The 17,709-nt window shown below is 45.9% G+C and overlaps 1 protein-coding gene across 1 annotated transcript in view; it reads left to right on the plus strand.

Moving 5' to 3' along the window:
• The window catches only part of ADARB2 (adenosine deaminase RNA specific B2 (inactive)), a 708,390-nt gene that overhangs the window by 454,446 nt on the left and 236,235 nt on the right, over positions 1–17,709 (plus strand). The window contains exon 2 of the mRNA XM_045290006.1: positions 10,072–10,982. Coding sequence (XP_045145941.1) covers positions 10,072–10,982 — 911 coding nt within the window. The remainder of the gene's footprint in view (positions 1–10,071; positions 10,983–17,709) is intronic.

Below are 17,709 nucleotides of genomic sequence, written 5' to 3' on the forward strand. Positions count from 1 at the left end.
TACTAATAGAGAGGAGGAAGGTCCCGGACAAGATGGAGTGACACAGTGCCTCCAACAATGGGCTCAAACATAAAAGCAATTGTGACGATCGCACAGAAGGACACCGAGCAGTGTGTTTCCTTCTGGTGGACATGGGGTCACTATGAGTGACATCAACTTGATGGCACCTAGCAACAGCAAACCGTTTGAGCCATTTCCTCCTCAATCGGGTGACCAGTAGGTAGAAATACAGATAAGAATACTTTTTAATTATTTATTGTTTAAAAAATGTTTTTGATATGTTTGAAAATCCTTCTTTTCCATCCATCATTCCCTCTCATAATAGATGCTATTCATTTATTTAAATAAACACTGCAGAAAAACGTTCAAAGCTAACCCCTCAAATCAATTGTTGTTCAATGTCACTGAATCAGCCCAGCAACCGCCTGGGCAGCACATCTGCTGTGAGTTAGATTCCTTTGCTGGATTTCAGACATAGATCACCAGGCCTTTCTTCCTAATTTCTCTTCTACAAGAAGTGCTGCTAAAACCTTTTCTGTATCAGAGCAAAACACAAGCTTCCGCTAACAGACGGTGGTGACTACACGAGAGATACATTGGCCAGGAGTCAGTCTGGTTCTGCCACTGGGAAGGCAAGAAGTCTACCACTGAAGCTACCAAAAAGTAAGAGTGATTGCCAACGCCCATTAAGGGGTGTGTGTGTGTGTGTTTGATTTGGGGGTTTGGCGAGACTTAGGAGAGGGGAGTGGTACAGGCAATTAGGAACTTGCTTTAAAGTTTCATGATCTATATTTTTAAAATCATGTGAAATTATGTGAATCTTCTATTCTACCTCATAATATATCTGGATCGGCATTCCTATAAAAATAATTCTATATTTCTCATCAATGAGTGGGATTTGATATGGAATCTAGGGATTCCATGTTTACCCATGGGTCCTTAAATCCAGGTAGCTATTCCATGTTTACCCTATGGGTCCCTAAGTCTTCTATATAGTGTCTTAGCCCTCACATATATCCCTTTGAGTCCCTGGGGCTATGAGCTGTCTTGATGGCAAAGGCACTGAGCTAGAAGAAAGAGGAAAGATACACAAGCAGGAACTCAGCCTGAGAGAAGGTGGTGTTTATAAAGATCCCCAATATGGCAGCCAGTAATTAGTAGAGTTAGTTTGGGCTGCTAAGAACCTGTAATAAAATGCTCTGCTTCGAACAGTCTCTGTGTTCAGCTATTCATTTTAAAAGACTTTCTTCTCCCAATACTAAAGAGTGAATCACTGCGTCTCTGTTTTCCATCACCTCTCTGCCTACCACTGTCCCAGAGACTTGAATGGGATGGAGATTGCATAAGGAATAGGCTGAGCAACCCTTATTGGATCAAGGCTGTTTGATTGCAAAGTCTGTGTTCTTCATAGGCAGGGGTCTAATGGGAGGTAGTGCTCACCTACCATGCATTCGATCGTGATTAGTCTGTGAGCCAGATCAAAGAATGCTATCTCCACGATCCGTCAATGTAGTCGTTGAAAGTGCCAGGGCCCTGCTACATTAGGTAAACCCAATCTAGAAAGAAAATGTGGCTACCAAGGAGCTAGTATGCATTTTAACATGCTAAACATTTTAAAGCCAAGCTTTTACTTTGATGGTCTTCCAGCCCCTGCCTTGTTTTCACCTCCTAAGGCTGCTATAACAAAACACGACAAAAGGGGTGATTCCATAAATTATTTGTCTCCCAGCTCTAGCCTCTGGAAGTATGAATTCAAGGCATTGGCAGAGTCTCTCTCTCTCTCTCTCTCTGAAAATCCCCCTTGACTCTCAGCTTCTCGCCACCCTGCGAGCTCCTTGGCTTGTAGATCCTCTCATGATGTCTTCCTCCTGTGTGTGACTCTGTTCTTCCTGTTAATAAGACACCACTAAGAAGTGATTAGAAGTAGGACCCACCCTACTCTAGTGTGATTTCTTATAACTTAACCAATAACAAAAGAAAATCTCAGGTTTTTTAAAAGCCACATTCACAAGTCTATGGGGTTAAGATTTCAACATATCTTTTCCAAGAGTCACAAGTCAATCCATAGCACATATGTACCAGACTTAGTTCTGTGCTGTTTTTCTATTTGAGTGTATAACCCAAAATTGCTTGCCTTTATCCAGTTGCTAGATCTTGTCTTGAATAGAGAAGTATTGTTCTTTGGGGTAAAGACTGGGGGATGCTTGGTCACAGAATAGCCTTCACCAGGAAAAATGATCTCTTCAAGTGTAGTGTGGCGTGTCAATGGCTAGTTCTCTGGGCCCTCCTGACCTGCAGACACAGGCAGCATCTTTATTAATGATACATTCGAATTCTAGAAAGCTCTCAATGATGCCAGCAATTGAGGAGAAGTCTAGTGTGCACAATGACCAGACCGGGGACACTGGTCCTAAAAGTGTAGACAAGAGAGGGGAAAGATGCACATTAATAAATGCTTGAGCAAATGCACCTCCAGTAACATCTTCACACTTGCAATGAGATCCCAACAAAACACACTCTCTACATAGTTTCTCCATATTTTGTATGATGGTGGGAAACATATAAACTGAATGGAACCTATGAAAGCTCAATTCACAAATCCAGAAGAATACATACTGTATAACAATGAAAAGTTTAACCACGGCCATGAGAATACAGTTTTTGTCTCTTTATCCTTCTATGTGCTTAAACTTCTAAACATAGCATTGTAGGTGGATTGGTCACAAAGGATGGTTACAAAGTCGCTGAAACCCTTATGAAACAAAAATGTCAAAATGTGAAGGTGCTATTTCTCAACATATCCTCCATCTCGGTCTCTCCCCTGCCGAAGGCAGTATTGACATCTCTCAGAAGACACCTGTGCTCTCTGACCTCACACCAAAACCAAGGTTTGGGCATCCTGAGGGATCCGAGTCATGCTTCCTTGAAATGTTCTTTGCATTTTGGTAACAGAAAAGACTCCGAAGGGACAAGATTGGGGCTGTAGGGTAGGTGGAATACGTGTCACACTGACGTCCTCATAGGACAGGAGAAAGGAGCGGGCACACTGTGAGGATGGCAACCATTCATTGGAGCAACTTTCCTGGCCTTTCTTCCACCAATACAGTTTTCCATTTCTGCACATTTCCTCCTATCGAGACCCGGTGATCTTCCTGTGTCCTTTGAGAAAATGGATCCAGACGACTGACGCCTTGAAGATCCAAAAATAACACGTTCCAAAACATGTGAGCCTTGAATTTACCTAACCCAGGAGATCCCTCTGCAGCCACTGTCTTGATTGGGACTTCTTTGAAAGTACTCTACTCAGACGAAGACAAGTGTATTGCTTCCTCCTGTCCCTTTGGACTGATTTCATCTATCTATCTATCTATCTATCTATCTATCTATCTATCTATCTATCTATCTATCTATCTATTTATATCATTTTCTTGGGGGCTTGTTTTGTTTTGAATAAACAAACCCATGTATGTATGAGAGGGAAACCTACTAGCAATACTTTTTGACTGGTCCTAGTATTTTCGGATGCCTTTGTCAAACAAGATTATGTATTTATGAGGCTCAGGAGACAAATCAATGTGAGCGAGAAGCAGAATGGAAATAATTTCATTTTGCATTTTCTCTTCTAGATGTCTCTCTGACTTAGACGTATTCTTTGAGTGCTCTGCAGTTTTCAAATTGCTCCTGATTGTTCTATTATGGCTGCGTATGGTATTTATCTAATGCAGTTTGAAGCTATTTGCCTGTTTTTCTTTGGATCTCCATAATGGAAGGACATGTGCGCCTGTCTGATAATCTGATGTCGCCAGCAAAGACCTTACAACAGTCACAGTTAACAGACATCTCATTTTAAGATTCTTGAGAGTATAAGATAATGTACTGGTGTGTTGAGGCGCAAGTCTTATGCAACATGGCACGCTTGGCACTTAGGACACGAGGCATGTGATTTTTGGGGGGGTAGGTTTCTTTTAAGAAAAGCCAGTGGAATTGGTATCAGATATTTCCCAGTGAGGAAGTCTGTGATGTGAACCACTGCTGGGGGAGAAGCCTGGAGGAGAAGATCCGTTTATCTGGAGATAGTTTGGCTCTGTCCTTCTGCTCCCTCTTTGCTTAACTAGTGTTCTCTGGCAGAACTGAAACCCGTCTCCAACACACACACACACACACACACACACACACCCCACACACAAGCACACACATACACTTGGGGTATTTTTTCACACCGAGTCCTTATGTTCCACCCCTTGTCTGCAAGTTTGGCTCACTGTGGTGCTTTGTGTATTGCTGTCATTCCGGAAGTTATGTCCCTGGCATTGTCTTCCAAAGTGAACAGAGCTTCAAGACTAAGAACAGACTATATGGAAGGAATAGGCTATCTCCTCCTAAGGAAAGAGCCACTGAAAACTATGGATAATATGGAAACATTGCCAGATACTGAAAAGCTCACGAATAGAAGAAGAACATTGATAGAGTTCGTGCCAGAAGATGAGCCTCCCAGGTTGGAAGACACTCAAAGTATGACAGACATGTGATCAGGAGAGACCAGTCCCTGTGAAAAGGATGTCATGTGTGGGACAGCAGAGGGTTTCGACAAAGAGGAAGCTCCTGGACAAGAAGGATTGGCACTGGTTGCAACAATGGCTCAGACATAAGAACAATTGTGAGGTGGCACAGGTCCGGGCAGTATTTCATTCTGTTGTACCCAGGGCTGCTGGGAGTTGGAACCACCTCAGTGGCACCTAACACAACCACAGCAAGGTCCTATGTTCTACCACAACCCTCTGGAGGGCTGGCAAGGACCAATGACTTCCTGCCCTGCCTGTTTGAGTGGAAGTGTCAGGAACTTTCACCAGCTCCACCCTCCAAACCAAGACCAGTGTGTATAATGCCTGCTAAGTCAGGGTACTGTGTGTGTGTGTCTGTATCCATGTAAATGTGCGGTATGTGTCAGAAAGAGAGAAATTGGAAAATGAGATTGTACAGAGGATGAGGTAAGTCTTTATATAAACATGATAGACATGGGGGCTTTAAAAAAGTCTTGTTTTTTGATACTGACCTAATCCAGCTAAACCTGAGCATGGCCAAGTAGCTTTTCAAGCCTATATTTTAAAATAAGCTTTCTTCTTTTCTGTAATTTTTGTTTCTGGACTATCATATATGATAATTGAGCATATAAAAGCTATTAAGTAAATGGAGAGAAAAACAAGAGATTAATTTCCTGGGGCAAGGGACAAATATTTAACTCACTTATTACCTTTCATGTTGAAACAGAAAATGTACATTTTATAAAATCAGGGTGGAATTACTAGACAGCAAAATTATAGCAAGGATCTGGCAGGTTAAATGTGGTTTACAGTTTAAAAAAAAATCCACATATCATTAAGCCACTCACAGGGCAGGGAGAAGGGTCACTTCCCAAAGGCAAAGTCTCTGCTCACAGTATTCTCCTGCAGGTCTCACCCCTGGCACTCCCTAACCAGGCTGATCTGCCTCCTCTGGACTCCCAGAGAGCAGCCTGTCTCCTCGCACCTCCCCACTCCTCATATTGTCTGTTATAACAAACATCCGTTTGTACCACCGAGGTTCCCCAGGTGATATGAGCAGTTTGTCTTCCATTACTAAGCTACAGGTTGGCATTTGAGCCTACTCTCTAAGTTGCTCCTCAGAAAAGGCCTGCCTCCAGCGGGAGCACATCCTCCACAGGGTGCACAACCCAGAAGACCCAAATGAGCAGTCTGCTTTGTGACACGCGGGATTGGTCTGAGTTAGAATCGCCAAATAGACACCAGGTTTTTTTGTGGTGCTTCTGGTTTATCCCATTAGACCATAGTGTTCCAAACTCTTTTGACCTACTTATATACTCACTGAATAGAGTCAGTGCCCCACTGACCATTAAAAACCTTGTGTACTATAGTCCAGTGTCAGACTGGATTGCCTAGAAAAACAAAGCCAATGACACTTATATGGGTATAAGGAAGAGCTTTATTTCAAGAAGTAATTTTATATCAAGAAGGCACCCCAGCCCAGTCCTACCCAAGTCCATAAGGCTGATGGAAGCTGAGGCTATCTTCAGACTCACGTGGTTGTTGTCTGATCAACAGGTGAGGCAGGAAGCAGGAAGATCACAAGCCTTTGGGTGCGGGGTCAGGTGGAGCCCCGGTTGGTGGAAACATGGCAGGGTGTCAACAGGATTGGGTGGTCCACCTGGGACCACTCCAGGCAGAGTCCCGGCAAGCAGGAAGGCAGAGGGTCAGACAGAGAGTTCCCCGTGTCTCTCACTCATGCACAAAAAGGTGTGACACCAAGAAGGTGTCATCAGGCTGAGACCCAGTTGTTCAGAGTGTCGGGTTGACATAGTCCTTAACTCTGACTAGTGCATAATCCAGGTTAAAGTGTGGGTCTCTGGTTTTGCAACCCCCTGGGTGATCCCAGTACTTCCCAGGGGGTGGTATTGCCCACTTTGGGAAACCCTGCACTAGATGATGAATCTCCCAAAGGCAAAGACTCTTGTCTTTCCTTTGTGGGTGCCTCCAACCTGGCCACCTTTCTGACACTCGGCACTTGATCAGTTTCTGTGAGAATCACTGTTTGCTTTGCAACCAAGAAACAAAACCTGGAGAGATGGATTTTTGTTTGTTTTGTGTTGTGGAGAAGAAAGTGTGGTTTGAATCATCATTAAAACAGACAAGGGATAGGTCATTTTCCGGATGGTAGACCCAGCTCTTACCATAGCTCAAAACTCTTTGAACCTCGAAGACGTGACCTCCATTATGATTATGGTTCACGATGAGAGATGAGGGGGCACATTTTGCCTTCTTTCTGGAGTATTCTGGAGTTTCTAGGGAAATTGACTGAGAGGAGAATACAGCAAAGAAAGCAAGCAGGCAGAGAAGTTGGGCGTGAACAAAACTAAACAAATTAGCCTTAAGACGTGAGCATTTTAATCTTTTATTCTGCTCTTTAAAAGGGGGGGTGGGGTTAGAATATCCTATACGTTAGACTTTTTTGCTAAGCAATATGCTAGGTTCTTTGCTAAGCAATTATATGTGCTACTTCAGTAGTTGTCACCTACTACCAAGTCAGTCCCCACGCATGGTTTCCCTGTGCACCAATGGCACTGGATGCTTCCCAGTTCCTGGGCAAGAGTTAGAATCAAACCATGGTGACCCCCAGGTCTTCCAGAATTCTTATTCGTCTTACTCTGGAAGCTCCACTGAAGCTGCGCGCACACACACACACTGCTTGAGTTCGCCTTAGAATGAGCTCATAATACAAGCTCGTACAAATACTGTTGACATTCCCATTCTGTAGTCTTTGAAAAATGGAAGACAGAAAATTGAAACCGGTCGCGTGGTTGGCTCTAGGTCACACAGACATAAGGGGAAGAAGAACTTGCTGCCTTGCGCTTGAGCTGAAGACCTGGCCCAGAGCTGAGCGTTTGCTCGCATTGCTCTGACTCAGAAGGTCAATTCAACAAAGCAAACGGGCCTTGTTGAAAGGCACCTGAATCCTAATCTGGTGGGTCCCCACAATCGATGGTTAACTACCGGAGCCCCCATCCCCCTGGAGATTCTAACTAGTGTGTCTAGGACAGAGCCCAGAAGTCTGCATTTTCCATCCAGTATCTCTCTCAGAGATAATCAATGGAAATGAAGGATCTTCTTGTGGTGATTTGGTAAATCGCATCTTATGCCTTGGGAATGTTTATCATGACAGTTATAAGATACTTGAAGCGGTGGACTGGAAGTGTACGGAATAAATTTCAGTGTGGGTAGAGAGGGGGAGTGTTGATTTGAAAGTTCTACTGCTCTTAAGATACACCTCTCACCTCACACCACAGCAAAGGTCATCTGATATGCTGGGCACTTTAATAACACTAAAAGTCTGACCCAATCTTCACATCCGGAGAAATCAATAAGAAATTAGAAAGCTCTAAGCAAGTTTCGAAGCAATCTGATGTTGGGTTTGGAGGGGGTGGAGTGCATTTTGTTTTGTTTTTTTCTCCAATGTTCACTTCAAGAACCTGCTTGATCCAATCCACTATCCCTCAGAAATACCCTAATTGCTGTATACATACTCAAAAAACCATACTGATTAGCAAAAAATGAGTAGGATTTGAGGTGCTTGATATTTTAAGGTGTTTCTACTAAATTTGAGTGTAAATTAATATTATGCATCTGTCGCTTATAAAAGAGCCCTAGTAGCATAGTGGTTTTTGTGTTGATTGCGCTGCTAACTGCAAGGTCAGCAGTTCGAAACCACCAGGTGCCCTGCGGGAGAAAGATGAGACTTTCTACTCCTATCAAGAGTTAGCGTCAGAAACCCGCAGGGACAGTACTATCTGTACCCTATCATTTGGGGTCACTATGAGTTGGAATCGACCAGATGGCCCTAAATTTTTTGAGAACATATAAAAACTATCAGAATCTGTCTTATCAACAAAACTCTCCAAACCAATTAGTCTTCAAAACCAAATAGCTTGTGAAATCTCTTGATTTTAAAACTTTTGGATGTTAGTTGAAAACACTTGCCAGGCAGGAGCCAGCACAGTCCACTGTGAACACTCTCAGTGGATTCACATCGGTCCCTTCATAAGCCCGGTGGTGGTGTTGTGGCAGTGTAACTGAACACATTCTGCCTCGTCTGATTTTCAAAGGTATCCGTTGCACCTATGAAATCGTCTTTTCCTTATTGCTCTCCAACAACAGTGTCACAAACGTGAAGCATCAGGTGTGTGGTTGTCGGGGGAGCCTGGTCTCGCCACTGCTTGCTCTGAAGGCAGGGCAGCATTGAGGCAGAGCTGCACCATCGGTCAGTATGAAGTGGGTGCTGAAGAAAGGCCAGAATGTCTATTTCCCAAAAATCAGCCATTGGCAACCTTTTGGAACACAGTTTAAGGGTCTCGCTTGAGGCCAATGAAAATGGAGTGTCTGGGAGATGGACATGTTAACATGTGGTTACTAAGACTTCCTGTGCCGATCTGAACAAGGATGGAGACTTAACTCTCAAGGTAGATGAAATATAAAAGCCATGCCCCAGTCCCTAGGACAGGGGAAAAATACTTCAGGCTTTGAAGGCAACGTGATCCCCCTTGCAAATACCCAATTCCGAGACTGGCGTGCAAACGCAGCCTTCAGCAATACGTATGAAGGACTGTGTTCCCCAAACTCTTAATTTACAAAATCAGCCTGCAAGAGAAACAGGTCTGTGGGCTGCAGTTGGCTGGACCCTGAGTGCAGAAAAGACACCGTACAGCATCTCAGGGGTGAGCCTAACAGACAGGGTTTCTTTATCACCTCCTTTTGTAAGAGGAGGCTTTGAAAACCTCTATTTGGACCTAGAACACCAAAGCAGGGTGACTGCAAGGCAGGCCCCTCAGCTTCCCCACAATAGCCAAGAGCTCTCACCCCCTTTCTGCCTTCCCCACACCTGAAGGCCATCCCAGGGGAGTGGGGCCTGACTCGTGGACTGGGACAATGGGAGGGCCCCTGACACCCCCACCCCATCACAGGCCGGAAGGTCTCTCTGGCCAAGGCTGGTAGAAAGAGTGGAACCGTTCTATTTGCTTGTTTGTGGTTGGGGGAGGGAAGCAAGTTGAGCACGACCTCGGGAGAGAGGAATGGCCCGGGCGGATGGTCTGAGTGATGCGGGCAGCTGGGTTCTGTGTACCGGGACAGCCCTTGATGTGACAGATGGGAGAGACCGCCTAGCGAGATCTCTGCGCCTCTCTTCCCTTCCACCTCCTCTGGTTTTCCTCTCAGAAACGCAGCTCTCCGAGAATTGCTCCGGAATAAAATTCCTGGCCTATCGCTGCCCTTCATCCTCACGGTTAATTGGTCCTTGGCAGCTAGTCATTCTCCCACTGGTGAAGGGTGCAGAATAATTTCTGCCAGCCGAGAATTTTTTTTTTAAGCTGTTTTCTTCCACTAAAACGCTTCCTTCAAGTCGGTACAGGCTGTTGGAGCATCCTGGATCAGCCTGCGTGTTGGTGGCCTTCCTGCAAGGGCTTTTTTGTTGTCATTAGTAACAGCCTGCCATTGCCTTGGGTCATGACTAATTTATTTTCGCTACCAGGTACCAGCAGCGCCGAAGTGAAGGAAAACCGAAACGTGGGCAACCTGGAGGCCAAACCGCTGGCTCCCGGCGACAGGGCCCAGGGCGGCGCGCCCAGCATCAAACGCAAACGGCCGCTGGAGGAAGGGAACGGCGGCGGCCACCTGTGCCAAGTGCAGCTGATCTGGCAAAAACTCGCGTGGTCCGTGACGCCCAAGAACGCCCTGGTGCAGCTGCACGAGCTGAAGCCCGGCTTGCAGTACACGATGGTGTCACAGACGGGCCCCGTGCACGCGCCCGTCTTCGCAGTGGCCGTGGAGGTCAACGGGCTGACCTTCGAGGGCACGGGCCCCACCAAAAAGAAAGCCAAGATGCGGGCGGCCGAGCTGGCGCTGCGCTCCTTCGTGCAGTTCCCCAACGCCTGCCAGGCGCACTTCGCCATGGGCAACGGCATGAGCCCGGCCCCGGACTTCACCTCGGACCAGGCCGACTTCCCAGACACGCTGTTCAAGGAGTTCGAGCCCTCGCCGCCCCGCGCCGACTTCGCCGCCTGCCGCCCGGTGGGCACCGACTTGCTCTCGGCCGCCTACCGGCAGGGCCGCTTCCTCTGCCACACGTGGGACCTGGTGGCCCCGGGCAAGGGCGGCCAGTCCCGCGTGGGGCCCCCGGGCGAGCGCCACAAGAACCCCGTGGTGGTGCTCAACGAGCTGCGCCCGGGGCTGCGATACGTCTGCCTCTCGGAGACGGCGGAGAAGCCGCGCGCCAAGCGCTTCGTGATGGCCGTCAGGGTGGACGGGCGGACCTTCGAAGGCTCGGGACGCAGCAAGAAGCTGGCCAAAGGCCAGGCGGCCCAGGCGGCCCTGCAAGCGCTCTTTAACATCCGGCTGCCCAGCCACGGCCCGGGCAGGAGTAGAAGTCGTCTTTTGCCCCAGGTGAGCATCATTCCCAGGTCGCTGCCACTGCAGGTGGAAGAAGGCGAAGATGAATGTGAATGGTGATTGTTCTTGCTGGCACGAGGGGCGTGGGTGGGGGTGAGGGGTGCGGGTGCGGGTGGGGGTGGGGAGCAGCAGTCAGGCCCTCTCCTCCAATTGCTGGAAGGAGATGGCTTCGTCCAAGCACGTTCTTTCCAGAAAGCCAGGCTTCTGCCAAACATACACAAAAGGCCCCCTTTCCTCGCCTTATCATTAAGAGCAATTTTCGGGCTTTTGGGAGGGTGAACTATGCGAAGGTAAAGAAAGGAAAGAGAATGTCAACACCCCGACTCCCCCAAGGTAATGGGAGAATTAATGAGGCCAGGTAATTTTTGTAATGAGGATTCCAGCTACAAGGAAGACACTGGAGCGGGAGATAGAGGGAGAAGAGGGCGGGGTGGGCAAAGTGGTGGTGGTGGTCGTGAGCCCCGGTGCCTTTCTGTTCCGCCAGAGGGTGTTGTGCTGCAGGAAGGGCTGGACGCCGCTCAGCCCTTTCCACGCTTTGATCTCTAAGCACTCTGCTGCGAAAGAATGGGTGATGGGGTACACATGCATTTGTTACATAATGGTTCAGGTTGAACTTCCAACTCAGGAGGACATACAGGGGGGCTGAATAAAGAACGAGCCAGTATGAGGTCTTTCACCTCCTTGATGGCACCGGGATGGATCGCAGCTGCTGTTTTGCAGCTTCAGGACACAGGTTAGGTGGACAACCTTCATGTAGAACCCATTGAGACTTAGAATAAGGGAGTCGGGGACCCAAGACCAAACGGCCTAGGAAGTCAGAAAACAGAATTAGGTGTGAGAAACGTGCTTTTCTCAACAGTATCGCCTCCTGGGCCTTTTCATAGACAATGATGGTTCTGCTTTCTCAAATTGGCTTACTTTCATTCATTCAGCAAAGAGATTAGAGACAGAGAGAAATAGGGAGAGATAGGTATAGGTGTAAGGATAGGTATAGATACAGGTATGGGTATAGATATAGATATTGGTATAATATAGATGATATAGATATATGTACTGTGTTGGTCAGGAGCTGTACTCATCCCATTTTCCAATAACCTTATGCTTCCATGTTCTATAATTGCTTATTTATGCAAATTACTATTTCCTCTTATCATTCTGAAGATTATTTGTGGGCATCGCTAATGTATCAGACACAGAAAATTGTCTTTATTCATTTTTTGCATCAGTCAAGGAACGAAGCATTTTACATAGTTAAAAAGCACTTAGCCCTGTGCGGGATTCATAGTAAGTACTCAATAATTGTACGTTATTACTGTGATTGTTTCATTATTACATCACAACACCTAGAATAGAATCCATTATTTGGCATGGGGAGATGAGCCATCAGTTAAATAAGGCAGGGAACCACCAAGACCTCAGCTCCCCCAGGGGGATATCTTACTGTGATTCAAATTACGCTTCGCATGGAAGGGCCCTCATTTTGAATTAGGACCGGGGGCCCAGGATATCCCTTATTCATTCATTCACTACTCAAGCACAAGGGATACAATGGGCAAAGGATACAATGGTGCTGGGCCTAGTAAGGGAGGAAAACGATGGAAATGGAGCCCTTACGTGGTTTCCAACTCATGGCAATCCCGTGTGTCAGAGCAGAGCTGGACTCCATTGGTCTTCAATGGCCCTTCCCAAAGGTGTCTCTGGATGGAATTGAGCTTCCAGACTTTCCATGAGCCTCCGCATGTGTGAATCCTTTGCACCACCCAAAACTCCTGGTGAAGGAGCTCCCCTATTAAACAAAGGTCGACAATTATGTGATGAGTGTTTCTCCTGGTAGCTGTAGCTTTGGCCCATTCTTTTTCATTTTTCCAGATCCTAATGGAACATTTCATGGCTGTTCTAAGGTAAAGGTTGGCAAGTTGTTGAGATGGAAGAGCCAGTCCTGTCCTTCACAACAACTTTAAAATTATTTGAGAGTCATAAACATATTTTTTATAAACAAATGATATCACCACTATCTGAATAATATCCTTTAGTTGTTCTCAACTTTACTTCAGAGCCCTATGTATGTACCGAAAATGCCACATGTGGCTCACGAGCCACAGTTGGCCAATCGATCTTTGTTCTAAGGAGTGGGCCGGAGCAATTTACACCATCATCTCCAGAGGCTTTGCTTTCTAACCGACCCCAAGTCTAAGGGAAAGCAGAGTGCTGGCAAAGCAAGGGCAGCTTCAATGCAGATCTCTTAGCCTTCCAACTAACGGGATTCCCGTGAGCACCTCCTAGAAAGAAAGGTTGTAGTCATACTTTCTCCTCTCTTAGGAATCTATTTTATCAATTCCCTATTTCCTCTGTGGCTCCACATTCTATATATATAAAAAAAAAAACTCACTGCCATAGAGGTGGTGCCAACTCATAGTGACCCTATCCTGGCCCTCGGTAGAACTGACCCTGTGAGTTTCCGAGACATTAATTCTTCATGGGGTTAGAAAGCCTTGACTTTGAGCCTCAGAGAGGTTGGTGGTATCAAACTTCTGACCTGAAAGTTTGCAGCCCAATGTGTAACCACTATGCCACCAGGGCTCCATCCTCTATCTATAGCACACTCATACCCATAAAGCCAAGGATGGTTGTTCATTGCCGTGGAGTCCATTCTGACTCGTGGCGACCCACTGTAGGCAGAGAACTGCTCCATGGGGTTTTTAAAGCTGTGACCTTTCAGAAACCAATCTCCAGACCCGTCTCCGGAGACACCTCCATGTAGGTTTGAAGGATCAATCCCTTGGTTAGTCATCTAACACGTCACAGTTTCCTTTAGCCAAGGAGTAATAACAACCACACAACCCAAGAAGCCATGTTGTCCTGGTGGGCGCTGTGCAATAGGAAAAGGGTCCCTTCTGAGATGGCCAGTAGCCTCAGTTTCCCTGAGCATGTTTTCTCTGAGAACGCCTCCTGCCCCCAGTGACCTGAAGATTTCCCCCCAACCTCCTTTGCTTTATTCTCACTATCTTAAAACTGACACACGCAGCCTAGCGCTTCACAAAGTGTCTGCCTCCTCTCGCTGGGCTCACCGGATCGGACCTAGTGTTGCTTTGTTTAGTAAGAGCTGCCTTTTCTCTCCCTATCCCCCATCCCTCCATTTCTACTCCTTCTCCAAACTCTCTGGGTGACATTTGAAAGATGTCAGAGAATTCTGGCCGCGATGCCTGTTTCTTTTATGTTGTCAACCCCGAGCTCTCACGATGAAGAAGCTAGGCAGTGCTACTACTTTGTAATGTCATTTGACCCCAGAATACAGCACATCAGTTCAAGCCACCACCACTAAATTATTCTTCTCTGACAGTCCGCTAACCACTCCGACTAGATGATGAAGGGCATGTAGCACAGAGAGGGTTGCGGGCTATTTATCATACCCACTAGCACCTCTGCCATTCCAGAAGGCTCATTATCCTCTTGCCTGCTGCCCCCTCTGAGGTTTTACTCCCCACAGCTAGGTGTGGCTGACCATGACAATAGTAAGCAGGTCCCCTCTGAGCTTTGTTGAATTAGAATCCTGCCTGGGTCCGCTTCCGGATTCAGGGAAGAAAAGAAAAATAACTTAAATTGTGCTTTGCATTCCTGGTTCTGCAACATCACTTCCTTTCAGAGCCCTGTACCATGCTTCCTGCTCACAATGACCTCCTATTTCAATCCATGCCATGCTTCTTAAGGGCTGTAAGTCTCTAAAGGCACGACAAGCCTTTCCTTGTCCTTGCCTTAATGCTTGATTAGCTATTACAGCCTACGAAGCAAACGAGGCATCTTCCAAGCCTTGGTGCGATATTCCAGTCACTTCCCTCCCGTTTTCCCAGAAAAGAGAAAGTTACCCACTCAATACTAAGCAATTGCTTCTACAGGTCAAACTGAGTGACTGACCATCTTGTTCCCCAGTCTACCTCAGACAATACAGTAGCAGCACTGATAGTAGGAGCTATGCCATTTTTGGAACTTGAATATTGACATCTGCTCCAGGTGTTGATCTACACAGGATAGTCTTCTCTGCGAGGAACTCCCAATCGGAGGAGTCTGGTTCTAAGATTTTCATATTGGTTTATAGTTCTATGAAAGTAACCAAGAGGCTGTGTATCTGGGCAATGCTTTTAAGTCATGGTGCCACTCCATGCCTTGAAATCAAGATTATAGGACCAAGATTACGGCAGCACTGTGTTTAAGATTGTTAGTGTTGTTGTTATTGGCCGTCCAGCCAGCGCCCACCCTAGTCTTTAAGACTCTAGCCTAAGATTGGTTGTTGTTAGTTGCCCTTGGGTTAATTCCTACTCACGGTAACACCCCGTGTGGTCAAGATGAATTGTGCTACGTAGGCTATTCAGGTTGTTTCTTTTGGAAGCAGATTGCCTGTCCTGTCTTCTGAGGCACCTCTGGTTTAAGAAACCATAACGTCCCATACAACCCTGTTGTCAAAGCCCTATACAGAACATAGGCATGAGGGTGATCAATGTGATCTAATTATTCAAAATACAGACATTCTTGAAAGAATGGAACAACTACTCCATTGACACGAAATAGTTGTCCGGTGGTAAACATAAGGTTGGATGGACTTCTTTTCCATCCTACTTTAAAAGAAGTTACGTTTAAAAGCATAATATTCTCGGTAAAGAGTTTTGTTTTGTTTTTGCTGTTGTCTCCCTCACAGGCCAAGCTAAGTCTGTCCCTTTAACTTCATGAGCTCTGGCTTTGGATCTTTTACACGAAGCAATGAAACTAAGAGTTTATTAAATTCTTTGAAACCTAGGGCAAACGTTCATGTGTAGTCTATAATCTTAACAGATGGTGTACTCATGCCAGATAGCCTCTAAATATTAGTTGATGATACTAACAAATAAGTACTAGGAAATAGCTAGGAGGATGCTTCCGAATTCTTCACATTTTCTGCCTCTGTACTTAGTAAAAGGAGCCATCGTGGTTCAGGGGGTTAAGCATTGGACTTCTATCCAGAAGGTCAGCAGTTCAAGTCCCCCAGGAAGAAAGATGAAGCTGTCTGCTTCCATAAAGATGTACGGCCTCAGAAACCCTCTGGAAGAGTTCTATTTGCATTACGAGTAACTATGAGTTACTTAAGAGTTACTGAGTCAGAAACAACTTGATGACAGTGGGTGCTTTTTTATTTCGGGTACTGTATATATTCATGTATAAGCAGAGTTTTTCAGCACGTTTTTTATGCTGAAAAAGCCCCCCTCAACTTGTACTCAAGTGAGGGTTCCACTTACCTGTTCTCCAGTGCAGTGTGGGTGTTCTCTGGTCTCTCCCACTCATCTGAGAGGGGCCTGCAGCCTCTGTGGGGGGTCCATTGACTGCTGAAATCACCGCTCTTCTTTTCTCCTGCTCGCCACCGGCAGCCTGTGTGTTGTCCATGCGGTACTGGGTAAGAGTCTGCCCGCTTCTGTGTGCTGGTACCTTGGGCGCACCGCATCCTTGTCAGATGAATGTCGGATGAGGCCGCTCATCTTCTCCCGGGCTGTGACCAATGATGGAGCCTTTACAGTCTTACCTGTGCTTGGTCATGCCCGCTTGCTCCACCCAAGCATTGCTGAATACAAGTACCTGTATATCTCTGGTCTTGGATATATAGTACGTTTATTTACAGTACTTAGTCTGCTATATTTTATTTTTTTATTTTCTTATTAATCCCTATCTGGACCCAGTGTTGACTATGTTTGCATAGAGTAGCCTGTGTTAGGGCTCATAATATACATGCTGTGTTGTGTATGCACTGTGTTACTGCATGTGCTGTGCTACTGCATATGCAGTGTTACCACATGTGTGGGAAGTGCTAACACAACACATGCAGTAACATAGTGTGTACACAATGCAGCATGTCTATTATGAACCCTAACACAGCCTGCTGTATGCAAACAGTCATGTCATCACATTCTGGAATATCATCAGCCTACATTAGGTCTCAAACTATACAAGCTGCGTTGTGTACATGCCGTAAGACAGCGTATGTAATAATGCTACGCATGCAGTAACACAGTGTGCATAGTTATTGTTGATATCATATTGCTTTTATTGACCCTCTTTTCCACTTACAGAGCTAGTTTACTGTTTTTCTTTGAAATAAATATTCAAAAACAGTTAACCTACTGATACCTCAATTAATGTAATTATATTGGTATCTATTTTTATTTTGAAATTTACCAGTAGCTGCTACGTTTCCCACCCTTGGCTTATACTTAAGTCAATAAGTTTCCAGTTTTTTGTGGTGAAATTATGTGCCTTAGCTTATATTTGGGTCAGCTACTACTTGAGTATATACGGTACTGTTATTGGTCCAAGACCCCTCCAGGTTAGGAGCACGTCTTCCTCTCAGTGAGTGGCTGGTAGATTTGAACTGCACACTTTTTGGTTAACAGAACAGAGCTAAACCACAGTGCCACTAAGGGTCCTTTTTCAAGACCCCTCCATGTTAGTGAGGCTTGGAAGTTGGGCTGCGACCCATGTCAGAAAGTAAGCATTCATTGCTTGGAAGCATCACGGTGTTAAAAAAAAAAGAAGAAGAATGAAAGATAGACATTCAGAGCCTGCATCTCCCTTCAGTCATTATTTCCCATCCTAGAATCCCGTCATAAAGGGATGAAATCCAGCCATAAAAGCACAGCTTAGAGCCGAAAAATAAATTGCAGTGTTGTGAGGGAGAAACGAATGAATGAGTAGAAGTTACCCA

Source organism: Echinops telfairi, unplaced genomic scaffold (genome assembly GCF_000313985.2).
Source record: "Echinops telfairi isolate 266 unplaced genomic scaffold, ASM31398v2 ScPeMD7_31;HRSCAF=116, whole genome shotgun sequence".
Classification (NCBI taxonomy): Eukaryota; Metazoa; Chordata; class Mammalia; order Afrosoricida; family Tenrecidae; genus Echinops; species Echinops telfairi.